The sequence below is a fragment of the Microcaecilia unicolor genome, chromosome 8 (genome assembly GCF_901765095.1).
Source record: "Microcaecilia unicolor chromosome 8, aMicUni1.1, whole genome shotgun sequence".
Lineage (NCBI taxonomy): Eukaryota > Metazoa > Chordata > Amphibia > Gymnophiona > Siphonopidae > Microcaecilia > Microcaecilia unicolor.
The window spans coordinates 151,546,638-151,565,203 of NC_044038.1; the positions used below are offsets into that span (position 1 = coordinate 151,546,638).

Here is an 18,566-nt window from a genome sequence, read left to right on the forward strand (position 1 = left end):
GGGGGAGTGAAGCCGAGGTTTATAACCTTCGAGAAGAGCTCAAACGCCATATTAGCACGGTGTTTGGGCACTAGCCTGCAACCCTCCCTCCCTAATTGTTGGATAGAGCATGCAAGTATTATGTCGCAGTTTGGGCGGGTGTACCCAAGCCTGATGGAGATGCTAGGCAGCTGAGACGGCTGCGCTTACGGTCGAGCACCCTTGCTGCGTGGCGGGGAGCTGTAGTTACTGTTTGTGTCCGTCTTGCTAATAGCAACGGACTGTGTTGGCATTTTAAAGCTAGAAAGTTTTAGTTGGCTTGGGTATACTCAGTGAAAGTTTTGTTGTATTTGAATAAAGCTGCGGCCAAGTTTTTGCCACGTGCAGAAAATATCTTTGAGTCCTGTTTTTATTTATGTCATTAATGAAGTGTTTGGCAGGCACGTGAGGTCTCGGCTGCCTATTTTATGTTCTAGCGTTTGTCTCATTTCTAGGTGTAGCTGCCTGCACTGGAATATTGTATCTCTTTGGCCGGTACCAGTATTTCCATGGATATGCAGCTTCGGCTCAAGGAAGGTATGTGCAGAATAACTTTTGAGTTTTTCCCACTGTGCAGTTTAAGGTGATGGTTTAATTCATTGGTAAATGCCAGCTCTCATCTTTCTGTGGTATCCACAACTCAGCACATGAATTTTGCATCAACTAGGGCTACTGAAAAGGTATTAGGCACTCTAGATGAACCTTCAGTCTTGTGTCCCCCTCTCAATTACATTTCAAGACCCTCCGCACCACTCCCCCCTTTCAGGACTTTGATAATTAGTCAACAACAATCCATCCCACCATCACCCTTCTATAGAAACACATACTTGGACATCATACTTTTAAATATTAAACTTTGTTGCATAATAGACTATTTAGACATTGCCCAACCCCTCCTGCAGGTCATGATTTGTGCTAATGATTCACAAGTTTGTTTGTTTAGGTGCCAGAACCTGCCCCTCCAGGTGACTTCTTAGTAATGTAGTGCTTCCCAAAGTTTTGTCAGGTGTGACCCCCACTTAAAAATTTATGTGACCCTAGGTGGTGATGAAAATAAATAGCAGATCTCCTCTTCCCCCTCATCAGTTGCAGCCATCAGCACAGGGCTCTAAGTGTTGGTGTGCAGTCCAATGCTGGGCCAACTACTAGGGTGGCGCTGGCCCTGGAGTCAATACTTAAACAAGACTTGTGCATCCAGCATAGGGACTTGATCACATGCATGGCTGCGTTCTGCCCCCTCCAAAACAGGAAGTTCAGAGAGGGTAGTATGTTTAAATCTGTTTATTGACGTATTATATAAAACATATAGACATCATGCCTAACAAATAACCTTACTAATACAACAAACAACTTGTAATCCGTCCACATACATCAAGTCATTTCCTTCTTTTATCCCTTGACACTCCCTCCCCCCGCCCTCCCTTCCTTTTAGTATAAGGTTCAACAGTTTGTTAATGACAATTCAAAGATAACATTGTTAATCTGGTGCATATACAGAAATTCAGAGTATTTAAACAAGCTCTGTTTAAACCGTATGATACAGCTCGTTATCAAACTTTAACATTATTATCTCTACCCCTCCCCCCCTCTAAGTGTGAGTCGATATGTGCATGCTTTGACTTTCCATATTGAACTAGCTCCCCCCCCCCCCCCCCCCCCGTCCCGGAGGAGGTCCTGGTCAGAGAGGGTAGTATATAACAGGTCTTGAGCATGCACGGGTGCTCAAGACCCCACACTGGCTGTACTGAGTCTTGTTTAGATATGCTGACTGCAGTGATGGTGCCACCAACGAAATTGTGCTGCCCTGGAGGGGGTAGGGAATGGAAGGGTCTGGACCAGTGGCGTAGCTGCAGGTTGGCCTGGGTGGGCACAGACTCGCCCATTCTTGGTTCAGGCCCACCCAAGACAATTCAGCAGTGGGCCGCCTTGCTCTCCTCTCTTCCACATCCAGATCCGGCATTTACACCTACTTACCCACCCACGGCCTGACAACTCTTCCCTCTCTCTAAACCTCCCCCTTCCCAGTGTACCTCATCACCTTCACAGGTGAGGGCAGTGATGCATATCTTCTGCCTGCGCCAGCCCTGCAGGTTTCCCTCTGCTGCGTCCTGCCCGAGAGGAAACAGGAAGTGACATCAATGAGGGCGGGACATAGCAGAGGGAAGCCTGTGGGGCCGGTGCAGACAGTGGATGCACGTTGCTGCTGCTGTCCGTGAAGGTACTTGAGGGGGGGGAGTTGCTGGGCCACAGTGGCAGATTCGGGGGCAGAGGAGAGGGAGCAAGATGCAGGATAAAGGAGGGGTAGTTTGGGAAGGTCCACCCAACTTAACTGTGGGCCCACCCAAAATAACACATCTGGCTACACTACTGGGCTGGTCACTGGAAAGGGGTGAGGTTGGACACAAGAGGGAAGGGCCTTGTGTTGCTCCCAGGGGGGGTGGAAGGTTGCATGGCTGAAGGTTCATCTAGAACATTAGATACCCTTGAGCCAGCCCTGGTGCACTCAAAGATCCTTGTATTTTGTAAGGGTTTCCAGGCTAATAGGAAGTCCATACAAGAGGAAGGGACAAGGCCTATGAACATTCATTGACTTCCAACCTCCATGCTGATTGCCAATATTGAGTATAAGTCACAGGAGGTCCAGAGGGAAGAGGAACCCTGTTTCTGCCCCATTTGGGATCTCTACCCACAGTTTGGGTACCACTGGCTTAATGGTTAAATCGACCCTAATTAGAGCCATATTCAGTTGTTTCTTTGGGTAAAACAGCATTTTATCTGCAAAAATTAGCTTTTTGAAAATTGCCAATCCTGTGTGTGTAAAGTTCAAATTGTTCTGAGTATGTCTGTTCCCAGGGATGGGGTTAAGTCAGGAGAGGCTCCTGCCTGGTTAAACCCCGGTGAGTGAGCTGACACCCGCTGTTAGGGGCAGGTCCAGGACGAGTTAGGGCGAAGTGTCAGCTTGGCCGGATGGGGTTAAACCCCGCTGAGTGAGCTGACACCCGCTGTTAGGGGCAGGTCGAGGACGAGTTAGCTTGGCCGGATGGTGGCGATTTTCAGTCTGTTAACCGGTTAATTAACTGCATCAAGTTAGGGCAGCAAAAAGGCTGTTCTTTATGCACCAAGTTAACTGGCACCAGTCTGATTATTGGTCTGTACTGTATCCAGTTAACTTCTGGGTTGGCAGGTGTACGGGGGTATTCAATGTCGGGAGCTGCGCATTCCCTTGCACTGAATATCCAGGTTTGGTTCAGCCCGCAGTTTGAATCGTCGTACCTGCTACTTACTGTAAACCGCTTTGAATGTAGTTGCAAAAAACACACAGAAAGGCGGTATATCAAGTCCTATTCCATTGCAGTGCAGTGAATACATTTAAGCTTTGTGCACTGTAATAAAGATTTAAGTCTTTTTACCACCATCTCAATAATCATAAATATCCCAGTAAAAGATTGGAATGATAAAAGACCAGGCCACGTAACATAGGCTGAGACTGTCTCAAACATTTACTGATCAGGCTGCTGCTTATATACTGTTTCTACACAAAGCCTTTTCATAAAATACATTACTTCATTCTTTCACGCATCATCTTTCTCTCTTATGTTCTTCAGTCAAAAACTCCCTGCTATTTTATCTATTACCTCATGTTCTGTTTTCTGAACTCGTGTGCACATACCATTCTAGCTACAGTCTTTGTCTGCTAGTTTGGTCAGCCTTCACCTTTAACATCCCTTGATCCATAACCGTGCTGCTATCTCTTCAGCACATTCTATAACATGATGTTATCATATGAGGCTATAAATAAGTAGGAGTAACATTAGAAAATATTTCTTAGTGGAAAATAGTCCCCCCTTCTCCTCCACTGCTAACTCCAGGCTTCGATCCTTTTCTCTCGCGGCACCTTATGCCTGGAATAAACTTCCTGAGCCTGTACGTCTAGCTCCATCTCTACCTGTTTTCAAATCTATGCTGAAAACCCACCTTTTCACTGCTGCTTTTGGCTCCTTGCCACTACTCATTTGCTTCCCCCCTTGTTCCTTCTCACCCAGTACTTCCCTCGCCCTTAATTGTCTTGTCTGTCTGTATTATTTTAGATTGTAAGCTCTATTGAGCAGGGACTGTCTCTCTGTGTCAGGTGTTCAGCGCTGCGTGTGTCTGGTAGCGCTATACAAATGCTAATAATAATAATAATAATAAATATGATAGCATCATGAAATGGTCTATCAAGGGACACGACAAACATTAACTGAGTTTAAGGAAGCATGAGATAAGGACAGAAGATTTTTTTAGAGGACTTTATGAAGATCAAGAGGAGGGAGTTCATGATAACTGCAGCAGGAAGGAAATTAAGCAGATTAGATAGGTCTTAGGACTCTTATCTGCCATCCTGTTTGTCAATAGGAAAGTAACTGCTGTAGAGTTTGTTTTTTAATAGTTTTTAGCATAGGAGTTGACTTCTTATATATTATTTTTTGACTCTTATTATGGATCTTGTTTTTTTAATATAGGTTTTAGCATAGGAGTTGAATTTTTATATTTTATTTTTTTTACTTTATTATGGATCTTGTGGGTTTTTTTAATTTTAGGAGTTTGCTGTACATTGCTCTATTTTACAAGAGTATATAATTAAAGCAATCATTTTACATAAAATTGCAGGAGTAAATGCCACATTCTCTTCCTGAATGTCATGTCATTATTTGCGCTTCTTACACCCTAGAGAACTATGCAATTATTTATTTATTTATGACACTTATACCCCATATTAGCCCGAAATAGACTCAAGTTCAATGTGGCTTACAAATAATAAAGTGAATAAAATATAATAATGTACAGAATATAACACAAATTACAATAACTTCACAAAGCAAATTAATACATGTGCAGTAAGTAACCAGGGATTTAGACTATCTCAAGGACTAACAAATAAGAGTGGATAACTGAAAGCATAATTAGGCAGGACTAGATGGGAAACGAGATTAAGAAAAGGGTGTGAGTAAAATTCAAATAGAGTTCTTTGTATTCAGAAAGGCCAGACTGAAGAAATGTGTTTTTAGAAGACTTCTAAAAGTTAGGTAATCATCTGTAAACTTGATTGATTTAGGAAGATAATTCCACATTTTGGTGCCTTGATAGGAGAAATTAGCAGAGTGAATTGTTTTATATATCACATTCTTACAGATAGGGAAATGTAAGACAAGATATTCTCTAGATGAAACAGCATTACGAGGAGGTAATTCAATAACATTATTCATATATGATGGGGCTTGACCAAACAGGTTTTGGTGAATGAAAATGCATAATTTGAAAGATAGTCTGCATTGGTAACCAGTGTAGCTCATATAAAATAGGAGTGGCTTTGGTGAAGTGAGGAGATCTACATATAAGATGAGCAGCAGCATTTTGAGCTGTTTGTAATTTTTTGAGACCACCTTTAAATCCAGCATAGATGGAATTGCAATAGTCCAATTTGGTGAGGACAAGGGATTGAACCAAATTACAAAAGACAGATTTAGAGAAAAATGGTCTCAATCTCTTCAGCTTCCAAAGTGAGTAAAAGACACTCAAGGTCAACTTAGAGACTTGGTGGTCAAGGGTGAGGAAACGATCTATTGTGACTCTCAAGATTTTCATTGATGACTCGAGGGTCTAGGTTTTGTTCTTAATAGTAAAGTTACTAAGATTCATAATATGGTGAAGGTTAGTCATAATTAGAAACTTGGTTTTAGTATATAAATTCACACACAATTAATTAGCATGCATATAACTGCTTGAATTTACATAATAGGGAAGAAGATAAGCAAGGCCTGACAAAAGGAAATTGGTCTGAGCCTCTTGGAGGCTAGGTTACATAAGGGGAATGGGCACAGGTGATTTTTAGACATTTAGAGCCAATCAATCTGGCACATGCTCCTGCTGAGATTGGCAAAGCAACAGAGGAGAGAGAGCAGAGAGAAAAGGCAGCTGCAGAGCCTGGTTGAGGTTGCCATTTGAGCATGCCCTCGTGGATTAACTCAGAGAAGGAAGAATTGCGCCAATTGCTGCATTCTCCTGGCCTGCAATGGATACCTTTGGAGCAAGAAAATAGGGCAGAACAGATGGAAGAATGGGTATCTGAGGATGGGGAATCTAATCACCATGGGTGAGAAATTATTAGGAGATGTCTTGCTTGAAGAGAGGGATCCTGTTGTGGGAAGGGGGTGCTTGATGGGAAAGGAGGTAGTGAAGATGGGAGGGCCTTATTTGGAGAGGAGGAAGGATTTGATGGGGAAAGGGAAAAAGTAGAGATGCCTGACAGGGAAAGAGGGCATAATGGGAGGAGTTGTGATGGGAAAGGGGGCAAGAGCAGAGTCTTGAAGGGGTAGAAGATGGATAGAATGGAGTTCCCTGATGGAAAGGAGAGGTCCTGATAGGAAGAGGGAAACAGTGCCTGACACAGCTAGCCCTACTACTAGGAGGAGTAGATGTCTGCCTAGGGTGGTACAATTCTGAAGGCAGATCTGTGGCATTATAAAGCAATCAGTGCAGTGTGGGACCTTTGAACTCATGTGCATACTCAAGGCCAATTGTCTTGCCCCCTCTAAAACTTATATTAGAGGGAGTGGTATAAGGCAGACCTTGAGTGCACATGTGTTGAAAGACTCCATTCCATACTATCACGAAACGCCTAGCACCTGCCTGGGGTTACCCTATGACCACCTGAAGGGTCTGCTCTATTCTAGCACCTTCCACCCACTGACTGGGTCCCGCTTGCCTCTGGACCACTCTCAGGTTATTCCATGGTGATTTCTAGGACACTGGGGCCACACTCCACAATCCTCCAGTTTCCAAAAAGCACCTACAGACCCAAAAACACAAACCAGGAGTCAGTCCAGGACAGTAGAGTCAATAAACTTAATGAGCTTTATTGTCACAGAACTCAAACAGTGAACAGAAACCGAATATGGATCAATTTATAAAACTAAACACTTCTTTACCACCCGGGTAGTACCTGGGGAGGTCAGGAAATATAGCTGCTCAGAGATTATAATATAACTGCTTACAGGGTCTCAGTAAAAAGATCTTTCTCTGCTCCCTGGCTGAGACTGGGGAAAATCCAGTATGTTCAGGCTCGATTCGAAATCCAGGGCCAATCAGAGTCCAGGACATCAGTTTTGAAAGTAACTGCCCAATGGTAATGCAGATTGCCTTTCCATAAGCTTAAACTGGAGAAGATAGTCTTTTTCTGCAACAGCTTTAAAATTTTAAAGCATCATCTTCTGGCCAATTGAGAGAAATACACTTCATGAAATAATAATAGTTTTCAGGCTCAGAAACCCACTCTTCATCATACATGCTGGCTGCTTTTTAATGCTGCAGGCCTGGGTAGAGGTAAAGAAACAAACAGAGGGGATGTGTTTGTGTAGGGAAGACACTGGACTATTGGGGGAGGTGAGGAAGAGAACAGGACATGCTGGACATGGAGCAGAGAGAAGGGAAGAGAAAGGGAGGTGAGGCAAAGAAGGGGAAATACTAAAGACAGATCGGGGGGGGGGGGGGGAAGGAAAGCTACTGGATACATGGAACAAGTGGAAGGGAAAAGAGAGGAGATACTGGACAGGGACATTGTGATGGGGGGGGGGGGATGGATACAAGTTAGTGGGAGGTTGGGTAAAGAGACAGAATGGGGAATGAAAGGCTGGAGTGAGGGAGATGAAAAACTGTAGATGCAGTAAAAAATAAAAAGGGAGACTGAGAACTTGATAGAAGGAGGGCTGAAATCTAAGTGCATAGAAAAGCAGAAAAATAAATGGAAGAAAACTAAAAGGAAAAGATGGATGTCAAAGACAGATGCAGGGGAGGAAAGAAGAAACAAAATAGCAGGGTCTGACACAGAGTTATGGCAAAACAGACAAGAGGAAAGCAGGATCCAGAGGCTGAGAGCAAGACAATTAGAGAAATAAATGCAAAGGCAACAAAGAAAGGAAAATTGAAGTATGTCAGTTTTGGGAGTAACTATTTGAAGGTTGGGGTAACTATTTGCATTTTTATCTGTATTTTTTTTTTTTTATTTGAATGGGAGTGAATGTGGATGTACTCCCCCTCCCTTTTTTCCTACCTACCCTGGTATAACTGTTACTGAGGTAAAAACAGAATCAGCCTTTTTTTTTTTTGTGAGTTCTATGGGGCAGTGTCCTAGTTCTGGGGCCCGTGTACTAAACGTTAGTGCGTACTAACAGAATTAGCGTTCGCTAAATGCTAAGAAGCCCATAGGTATAAAATGAGCTTCTTAGTGTTGTTGGGCATGGGGACTTCTGTGGATCCAGAATATATATTTACAGTTAACACTAGTAGTTCACTGTGCAGAGATGGGGGGTTAGTATTTTTTATATAATAATCTAAAGCTACATAATGTAGCTACTTCAGTTTTTTTTCTGAATAGAAGCAGTGATTGCAAAGATTTAATTTATATCTGTTATATAATCTGGGAATGGAAGTTGCATTTTGTTTCTTGGGCTAATTGCTTGGCCAGTGGTAAGAGAGTGGACCCTTTTTGTGTCCTAACTAGAGTTCTGAGGAGGGTGCATTGGGGTACAGTGCCAGCTCATTCCTTGCCTCGGGGGTGGGGCAGTGAGCGGCGTGGCAGCAGCTGTCTGGCCTGGATGCCAGATAATGGTCTAGCGGGCAGCAAGATATCACAGTCTCAGGCTGGCAGAGGTATCCTAGGTAGTGGAAGGAAGAAAAGAAAGAGGGACAAAGCCATATATCAAATCCATGGCCCTTTTTCCTTTTACATACATACTAGTGGTTAGAGGCAACAGGGTGGGGAGGGGGGAGGAGGGAAGATGGCTACAAAAAAAAATTAACACTACATGTAGTGGCAGTTCACACACAGGTTCAAGCTACATACCTGCAAAATTATCCTCCACCCCCTTCCCACTCAGTTATGGACGAGTGTACCCCAGGGGCATAGCTAGGTGGGGCCATGGGGACATGGGCTTCCCACAGATTTAGTCCTGTTCCCCTCTACTTTCGATCCCCCCTCCCCCCCGCCGACCCTCCCCTGCCCCCGTGCATGACGTCAGGACTCACAGCACAGATCAACGAAGTGAGCGAACATGCCAGAGACCGGCGCTGAAGAAGACTAAGGCTGGCGGGGGTTGGGGACAGCCACCAGCAAAGGTACCTGGCGGCGTGGGTCGAAAGTGGCGGGGGGGGGGGGTCAGTGGCTGGGGGAGATGGGCTAAAATGTGCCCCCCAACTTGGGCTCTGGACCCCCACCTCCCGCCGAGGTCTGGCTATGCCTGTGGTGTACCCAGTTCCCTATAGTAACCCTATTTCCCCAAACTTAATCCAGTTGCTTATATTCACAAATATACTCCTTCCACTCACTCTACACACTTAAAATACATCACATTTAGTAGACACACGGTGGACTAAAACACACTGCAGTCATTTATTTTATTTATGTATTTATTTTTATTTATAATTTCACAAAATAATTACAAGATACTCTTGTTACAGAAAACTCAGAAATAACAGGATTCACAAAAGGAATTACAATTGTATTTCTCGTATCAAAAATAATAATATTTCCCTATCTTAGACCACCATCATATTAAGGGGGAGTCAGATAAATTGAGGAGAACAAAAACAAATTATTTATCTTTTTTTAGGCAATAGGACCTAGACCGCCCCACGGGTAATTAATAACTACACTATTTCCCTTAATCCAAGAGGTCATTTGGCAATCTTCTTTAATTCAACAAAGCTTTTCAATTGTTCAGGTTCATAGAAAATATACTTGTTGTCCAAATATTTGATTAGGCATTTACATGGATAAGCTAGCAAAAAACTAGCTCTCAAAGCTTTAACTTCATCTCTCAATAATAGAAACTCTCTCCTTTTTTCCTGAGTGTATCTAGAAACATACAGGTAGATCCACAGACGAAATCCCAAAAAAGGTTTTTGAGCATTTTTAAAGTATAGTTTCATAATTGAGTTAAGGTCCTGCTCAAAAACCAAAGAAACTAACAAGGTTGAGCGAGTGTGAATTTCAGGCAATGAATTTTCAAGAAAAGTTGTCAAATTTTGTAATCCATATTCTTGCACTTCTGCACTTCTGATTTTCTCCTTTGTTCCTCCATTTTCTTCTGTGGAATTGGAAGGTAATATATTTTATTTATAGGAGGAATCATCTCGGGGGAACAATTAAGAACCTCAGTAAGATACTTCTTGAATAATTCCAAACCACTCAATTCAACCATTTTTGGGAAATTTAATACTCACAGATTCAGTCTCCTGTTATAATTCTCCAACTGATTTATTTTACTATGGATAACAGTTTTATCCTTAATCAAGGAAACGGTTGTGTTTTTTTTAAAGAGGAACTCTCTTGTTGAAAAAGAACATTCTGTTTATTAGTATCTTGTTTTATTTTTTCAATAGAGTCTTGTAGGGAATCTACCTTGGTTACTAGAGAGGCAGTATCAGCTGCAGCCTTTAAAACTGTTTGATTCAAAGTTTTTAACATTGCCCATATGGCCTCTAGGGTTACCTCCGTGCGAGCTTCCTGCTCTTGTTGTTGAGTATCTCTCCCGCTCGCTCCCTCCGCAGCACCAACCGCCGAAAATTCCTCAGCGTCAACCTCGGACGTTGTTGAATATTCCGCCACGTCTCGGTGGCTTGCGGGACACGGAGGTGGGGAAATATCCGGTGAGGAGAGAATGATGGTATCTTGTCCCAGGGAAGTTGTCGCTCCTCCGATCCTTTCCACAGCGGGACTCCTCACCTCTGTCGCCCGTGGCGTGCTTGTAGCGAAGCCGTCAAGGGTCAGCTGGACCGATCGAGTTGTCATCGCTGCGGGTGGTAAGCTCTTGACCACCCCTTTCCTTTTAGTATGGGGCATTTTGAGTGCGGAAATCTTAATTTAAATCAGAAAAAGGTCCACGGAGACTCGACGGACGCTCTCAAGCTACGTCCGCCATCTTAAAACTCCCCCCGATGTCCTCACTGCAGTCATTTATTATCCATCCAGTCACATACTCACAAACACACTGTACTCAGTTCTTTCTATATATGCAGATTTAGACAATCACATTCCCTGTGCATTTCTCACCGTTTCTCATACACATATATTGGCACTCCTAATGTTCACCCCCATCCAGACATGCATCTCTTGGTCACTCACTGCCAAAACTGTGTTCATATTGATCTTTAAAGAAATGTGCCTTTGTGTCATACTTTTAGCATGACCACATACTTTTCCAACTTGTTGTAGTCTATGCAGGACTGTCATTTATGTAATGCTTTGTAAATATTTTTTAAAATTTGGTTATTTAATGCAGCTGTTGTTTATTTTGCTGTTCATTGGTTGTTGAACTGTGTTTATATGTATGATGGCAAATTGAATTGAGCACATCTGTGGTGAATGGGGAAGTATTTGTTTCAGGAATATGTATTTTTATAATTGTAAAAATATCTGCATCTATTTGTAAGAAAATATTATGTGTTGTGTGGGAAAAAGTGGTCTTTTTTGGATAATTGGTTCTTTTCTGTGTATAAGTTTAAAATGTCTGGAGCACAAGTCCCTGGGGTGTTGTTTCCTTCCTCACCGACTTTGATGCTTGGCTCTCCGTCTTTCTTGACCCTTCATCTCCGTCCCTCATTCTCGGAGACTTTAACGTACACGCTGATGACCTATCCGACCCCCACGCTTCTAAGTTCCTCACCCTAACATCCTCCTTCAACCTCCAGCTGTGCTCCACCACCCCTACTCACCGTGACGGCCATTGTCTTGACCTCGTCCTCTCCTCCTCCGGCTCACCCTCCAATTTCCATGCCTCAGCTCTTCCTCTCTCCGATCATCACCTGATCACATTCACACTTCTTCACCCCCCCCCCCCCTCCACCCCGTCCAACTTTAACCACCACCTCCAGGAACCTCCAGGCTATTGACCCCTCCACCTTATCATCTACTATCTCTAATCTCCTCCCCTCCATCATGTCCTCTGAAACTGTCGACAAAGCGGTCTCCGCTTACAATACCGCTCTCTCCTCTGCTTTGGACACCCTCGCACCATCCATCTCCCGTCCCACAAAGCGCACCAATCCCCAGCCCTGGCTGACTCCTTGCATCCGTTACCTTCGCTCCTGCACCCGATCCGCTGAGCGCCTCTGGAGGAAATCTCGTACCCTTTCAGACGTCCTCCACTACAAATTCATGCTATCCTTCTTCCACTCCTCCCTATTCCATGCAAAACAGGACTATTACACCCAATTGACCAATTCTCTCAGCTCCAACCCTCGTCGTCTCTTCACCACCCTTAACTCCCTCCTAAAAGTGCCCCCCCGCTCCTACTCCCCCTTCTCTCTCTCCTCAATCACTGGCCGACTACTTCCGCGACACAGTGCAAAAGATCAACCTTTTCACGACCAAGCCACCACCTCCTCTTCACCCTTTAACCCTCTCCCTCAATCAACCTACCCAGGCCTCTTTCTCCTCCTTTCCTGAGATCACTAAGGATGAAACTTCCCGCCTTCTTTCCTCCTCGAAATGCACCACCTGTTCCTCTGATCCCATCCCCACCAACCTACTCAACACCATCTCCCATACTGTCACTCCCTCCATCTGTCGCATCCTTAACCTCTCTCTCTCCACTGCAACTGTCCCTGACACCTTCAAGCACGCCGTTGTCACACCTCTCCTCAAAAAACCTTCACTTGACCCTACCTGCCCCTCCAACTACCGCCCCATCTCTCTTTTACCCTTCCTCTCCAAAATACTTGAGCGCGCCGTTCACAGCCGCTGCCTTGATTTTCTCTCCTCTCATGCCATCCTCGATCCACTTCAATCCAGTTTTCGCCCTCTGCACTTGACAGAAACGGCACTCTCTAAAGTTTGCAATGACCTGCTCCTGGCCAAATCCAGAGGTCACTACTCCATCCTCATCCTCCTCGATCTTTCCGCCGCTTTTGACACTGTCAATCATGATTTACTTCTTGCCATGCTGTCCTCTTTTGGGTTCCAAGGCTCTGTCCTCTCCTGGTTCTCCTCTTATCTCTCCCACCGCACCTTCAGGGTACACTCCCATGGATCTTCCTCCACTCCCATCCCACTATCTGTTGGAGTTCCCCAGGGATCTGTCCTTGGACCCCTTCTTTTCTCAATCTACACCTCTTCCCTGGGCTCGCTGATCTCGTCTCATGGTTTTCAGTATCATCTTTATGCTGATGACACCCAGCTATACCTCTCCACACCTGACATCACCGCGGAGACCCAGGCCAAGGTATCGGCCTGTTTATCCGACATTGCGGCATGGATGTCCAACCGTCACCTTAAACTGAACATGTCCAAGACTGAGCTCCTCGTCTTTCCTCCTAAACCCACTTCTCCTCTTCCTCTATATCTCAGTTGATAACACCCTCATCCTCCCCGTCCCATCTGCCCGCAACCTCGGAGTCATCTTCGACTCCTCCCTCTTGCCAAGATCTGTCGCTTCTTCCTCTTCAACATCAGCAAAATTCGCCCTTTCCTCTCTGAGCACACCACCAGAACTCTCGTCCACGCTCTCATTACCTCTCGCCTTGATTACTGCAACTTACTCCTCACCGGCCTCCCACTCAGCCATCTATCCCCCCTTCAATCCGTTCTGAACGCTGCCGCACGTCTTATATTCCGCCAGAACCGATATACTCATATCACCCCTCTCCTCAAATCACTTCATTGGCTTCCGATCAGATATCGCATACAATTCAAGCTCCTCCTCCTTACCTACAAATGCACTCAGTCTGCGGCTCCTCACTACCTCTCCACCCTCATCTCCCCCTATGTTCCCGCCCGTAACCTCTGCTCACAGGACAAAGCCCTTCTCTCAGTACCCTTCTCCACCATTGCCAACTCCAGGCTCTGCTCATTCTGCCTTGCCTCACCCTATGCCTGGAACAATCTTCCTTTACCCATACGCCATGCCCCCTCCCTACCCATCTTCAAATCTCTGCTTAAAACTCACCTCTTCAATGCTGCCTTCGGCGCCTAACCGCTTGAGAAATATAGCATGCCCCAATCTATCCACCTTATCAGATTAACTGTTCACTTGTCCTCTAGATTGTACACTTGTCTTTAGATTGTTCTCTTGTCTTTTAGATTGTAAGCTCTTTGAGCAGGGACTGGCCTTCTATGTTTAAATTGTACAGCGCTGCGTAACCCTAGTAGCGCTTTAGAAATGTTAGTAGTTACTTAGTAGTTAGTTAGTGTTTCTACATTATTCTGTGGGTCCCAGTTTCTACTGTATTTGTAAGTGCTGTTTTCTTCTTTTCCTCAGACTGGCTCCCCTGTATTTCAGCAGCTGTATTTTGTGGATTCTGATCGGTTTGTCTTCACTTGGACTTCTTGCTCACTGGCTGCCAGTTGATGTTGCCTATCTGCTGAAACACCACACAGGCTTGTAATATGGAATCCCCCCCCCCCCCCAAGATGCATTTCCATACATGTGATTTATACTCTGGTCCATCTGTCCTGCCACAGCTGCCATGCTTTGAAAAGAAAGCTGATTCATGAAACCAGCAAAAGTGCAGAGAGAAAAACATGCAGGTGACAGTTTGAGAATTATGAATTCTTGGTGAAATGTCAATTTAGCTTTCCTTTGAATGTATTTTTAGGGCCCTGCTTTGCCCCCTCCCATAGATAGCAGAATGGGCCAGAGGTGACATGGCCCCATCAATATTTTGACCAACATAGCAGCAGCAACTGCAGAGCTTGGAGCCTGGCAGCAAAACTAGAGAGAGACTAGTTTGGCCCCTCGGTTCTGCTGTCCCTACCCTCCCACTCCTTAGTGCAATGTATCTCTCACTTAACTAGCACAATCATCTCCTCCTCCACTTTTGGGCCATTGACCACAATCATCTGTTTTATGCCTCATGTACTCCTGCCTCTACAGCACCTGGGCTGCCTCAGGAGTATTGGATTCCCTAGACAAATCTTCAATTGTGCACCTCCTCCCAAGGGTGGCTCAAAGCCCTATCCTCCCACCCTCACCCCCATAAAGCATCTCCTATCCCCTTCCCTATGCGCTCCTGGTTGGCCTAGCTGAAACCTTTTCAAAATGCCTGTTCCTGGCCAGGTTATGCTTTTACTATCCAAATCAAAGTAGAAGAAGGGAAGCTAAGACCATGTAAACCAGTGGTTCCCAAACCTGGTCCATGAGAGAGATTTGCATGCAGATTTCTCTTATGAATATTCAGTGTGGGTATCCTGAAAACCTGACTGGCTGAGGTGCCTCCAGGACCAGCTTTGTGAACCACTGATTTAAACTGCTTAATGGTCATTAATTATAAAAGATAAAGGATATCATATATTGCCTTTTTGCTATGTTGGAAAAGTGTTATGCACCATTTAGTCCATTTTAACATGTTTGCCTCTATCCAAAACCTTTACTTTATGATGAGCTATTTAAAAAAATGACATTTTAAATGCCTCTTACTGTCCATTGTCAGTTATCTTCATTGATCTTGTATGGCTAGTACATTTTCTAAAGTGTGTTTACTGTTTTGCTATTATGATGTTGTTGTTTTTTTTTTACTGCACTTTAGTAAACCAAGCTGAAAATCTCCTTACCTAAAATGGAGGGGGGGGGGGAACAGGGGGGGAATTTAACACGCATTAGTGTCCAGCAACTCCAATGATGAAGAGTAGCCTAATGGTTTAGAGCATCAGGCTGAGAACCAGGGAATAAATCTAATTGTGGCTTCATGTGATCTCAGGTAGGTCTCTTAACCCCTCCATTGCCTCAGGTACAAATTTAGAGCTTGATATTCAAAGGGCTTGAACCAGGCAGGAGAGGTTCCTGCCTTGTTAAATCCTGATGAGCTGGGCAGTGTCACTGAATACTTCTGCTAACCAGCCATTCCAGAACTGACTAGGTTCGAGGTGGTTTAGGGGTAGAGTCACAACTAGAGAGTTGCACGGGGACAGAAATCTTACCCATCCCCGCCCGTCCCTGCTGGAATCTTACCCGTCCCCACCCATCCCCACTGGAATCTTACCCATCCCCACCCATCCCCGCTAAAATTTAAACCATCCCAACCCGTCCCCACCCATCCCCGTAAGAATTTAACCCATCCCCACCCATCCTCGTAAGAATTTAATAGTACATAAAAGAAAGTTCCAGTCAGCTCCCTCAGTCTCTTTCTGGATTTGAGCCACAGCACTGTAGGCAAGGAAGGAACGGAACTTGGAACTCTGGTGCGCACATGTAAGATTTGTCTCTGATTCACTGGCAGTGTGTGCTGAGAGGCCGCCACATGCACGCGCCAGTAGGTCAGTTGACATCTGATTCTCGTGCCTGTGTCAGAGCTGAGGTCTGTGCACCAGCCTGGGAGCAAAGAGGATTAATAGTAACATAGTAAGTGACAGCAAATAGACCTGAACGGTCCATCCATTCTGCCCAATAGTCACACTCATGATCAATTCATCATTAAATCAACGAGTGTGATATTATATACTTGATTATGGTTTTTCTTTCGTGTTTCTGGAACAAAGACCACAGAAGTCTATCTGGCCCCATCCTTATGTTCCAACTACTGGAGTTGCCATCGAAGCCCACTCCAGCCTATTCATGTTCTCATTTGTGGGACACAGACCATAAAAGTCTGTCCAGCACTGTCCTCATGTTCCAGCCACTGAAGTTTCTGTCTAAGCCCTTTCCAGCCCATCCTACACCAGATTGCCATGTATGAGACACAGACCATACAAGTCTGCCAGGTATCAGCTCTAGTCCATCACAGCCAGAGTCACCATCTAAGTGTCACTTGACACATCCACACACATGCAGCCATTTAAGGTTAGGTTTTTTATAACTTCCATTTTCTAATTAGAGATCCTCTGTGTTCATCCCACGCCTTTTTGAATTCCGTCATCATTTGTGACTCTACCACCTCCTTAATGGAAGACTTTCCACATTTATGCTGTTAAAGCAAGGAAGAGGAGGAGGAGGAGACAGCACTCAAATAAATTGGCATTTGGTAGATGAGAGGCTGGTGCAGGTGCAGCTTACACTTCCACGGGAAGCCCACAGAACTGCCTCCATCCCCGCGGGAACCCCGCAGGAACTGCCTCCATCCCCGCGGGAACCCCGCAGAACTGGTTCCATCCCCGCGGGAACCCCGCAGGAACTGCCTCCGTCCCCGCGGGAATCCCGCGGGTTCCGCGGGATTCCCGCGGGGACGGAAACCGTGCAGCTCTCTAGTCACAACTTATCCAGTTGGTGGTGATATTTGGTCTGCTAACCAGCTAAGTAAGCACATAAAGTTAGGACAGCAAGAAGGCTGGTCTGAATGTTGGCCGGTGCCCTGTTCACTTGCAGCTCAGCAGAGATACCTGGATATTCAATGCGGGGCATTGTGCATGCTTAACACTGCAGGCTGAATTTTAGACCCCTTAGACTGTAAGCCTTTGGCAACAGGAAAATACCTACTGTAGCTGAATGCAACTCACCTTGAGCTGAAAAAGGTGTGGGGGGAGAAAAATATAGCAGATGCTAGATAAAAGAGGGGGGCAGAGAGAAGAAAGAGGATAGAGTTAGTGAGATCCTGGGAATAAGAGGAAAGGGAAATAGGAGAGCCAGGATGCGGTAAAGAGATGGCAATATATATGCAGACACAGTAGAAAAAAAGAAGGAAATTGAAGACTGAATAGTAAGACTTAAATCTGTACAGAAACAGAAAAATAAATTGAAGAGGAGGAATGAAAAATGACAGTAAAATCCTTCTAAGGGAGTTAAGAGGAGATGAGGAAAGCAGAGACTGAGACCAGCACAATTAGGAAAAATAAATGGCCAGACAAGAAATGTAGAAAAAAGAATTATCCTAAACCAAAAGTACAAGTAGTGTGGTAGCAGAGCTAATAGAGGTTAATAAATAGAAAATGGAAATAAGGTGATGTCTTTTTATTGAATTAATTTTAATACCTATTTGACTAACCCTTTGAGCCTGAAACCACCTTTCTCAGGTCAGGACAAGATACCATAACAATAGTATACTGTCCTGACTTAAGGAAGCTGTTTTTGGCTTCTGAAAGCTAGTTGAAAAATGTGTTTAGTCCAATAAAAAGGTATCATAGTTTCCATTTGCTGTTTTATTTGTTCATTTGTAATGTACTGGTTATGTCAGCTTTTGAAATGTACAACTGCTGTCTTTATATTTTGCACAGCACAGGGGGACTGGCATCTCTCGATCTGGTGTTACACTGTATGCAGAGTCTGACTTCCTGGGAGTTCAGTTTAATTTTTGTTCATATATTTCTATTTGTAGTTTGTGGTTACTTAGACTCAACACAGAATAAGAGTATCTATGTTCTGTGTGTATGAAAGAGACATGGTTTTCTGTTAATTTTGACTGTGCAGGACTGATCTATATTAATCTGTCTTGTTTAGTTTTCCAATAGGTTACATAAGGTTTATTGATATTCTAATGCTCACTGTACTGTTTTTGGTGCTGTCTTTTCCTAGGAAGGTCCGTGTGCGATTCAGGAAGTTACTGCTCTTCTAGTATGATAGATTTGCTCTGTAGGTCCTGAGTGA

General features: G+C 44.4%; 1 protein-coding gene across 1 annotated transcript in view; it reads left to right on the forward strand.

The window, feature by feature from the left end:
* The window catches only part of LTC4S (leukotriene C4 synthase), a 37,938-nt gene extending 22,385 nt beyond the window's left edge, over window positions 1–15,553 (forward strand). Inside the window, exons 4-5 of the mRNA XM_030212509.1 lie at window positions 474–555; window positions 14,313–15,553. Of these exons, the coding sequence (XP_030068369.1) occupies window positions 474–555; window positions 14,313–14,439 (209 nt within the window). The 3' untranslated portion in view covers window positions 14,440–15,553. The remainder of the gene's footprint in view (window positions 1–473; window positions 556–14,312) is intronic.
* Window positions 15,554–18,566: the final 3,013 nt, after the last annotated feature.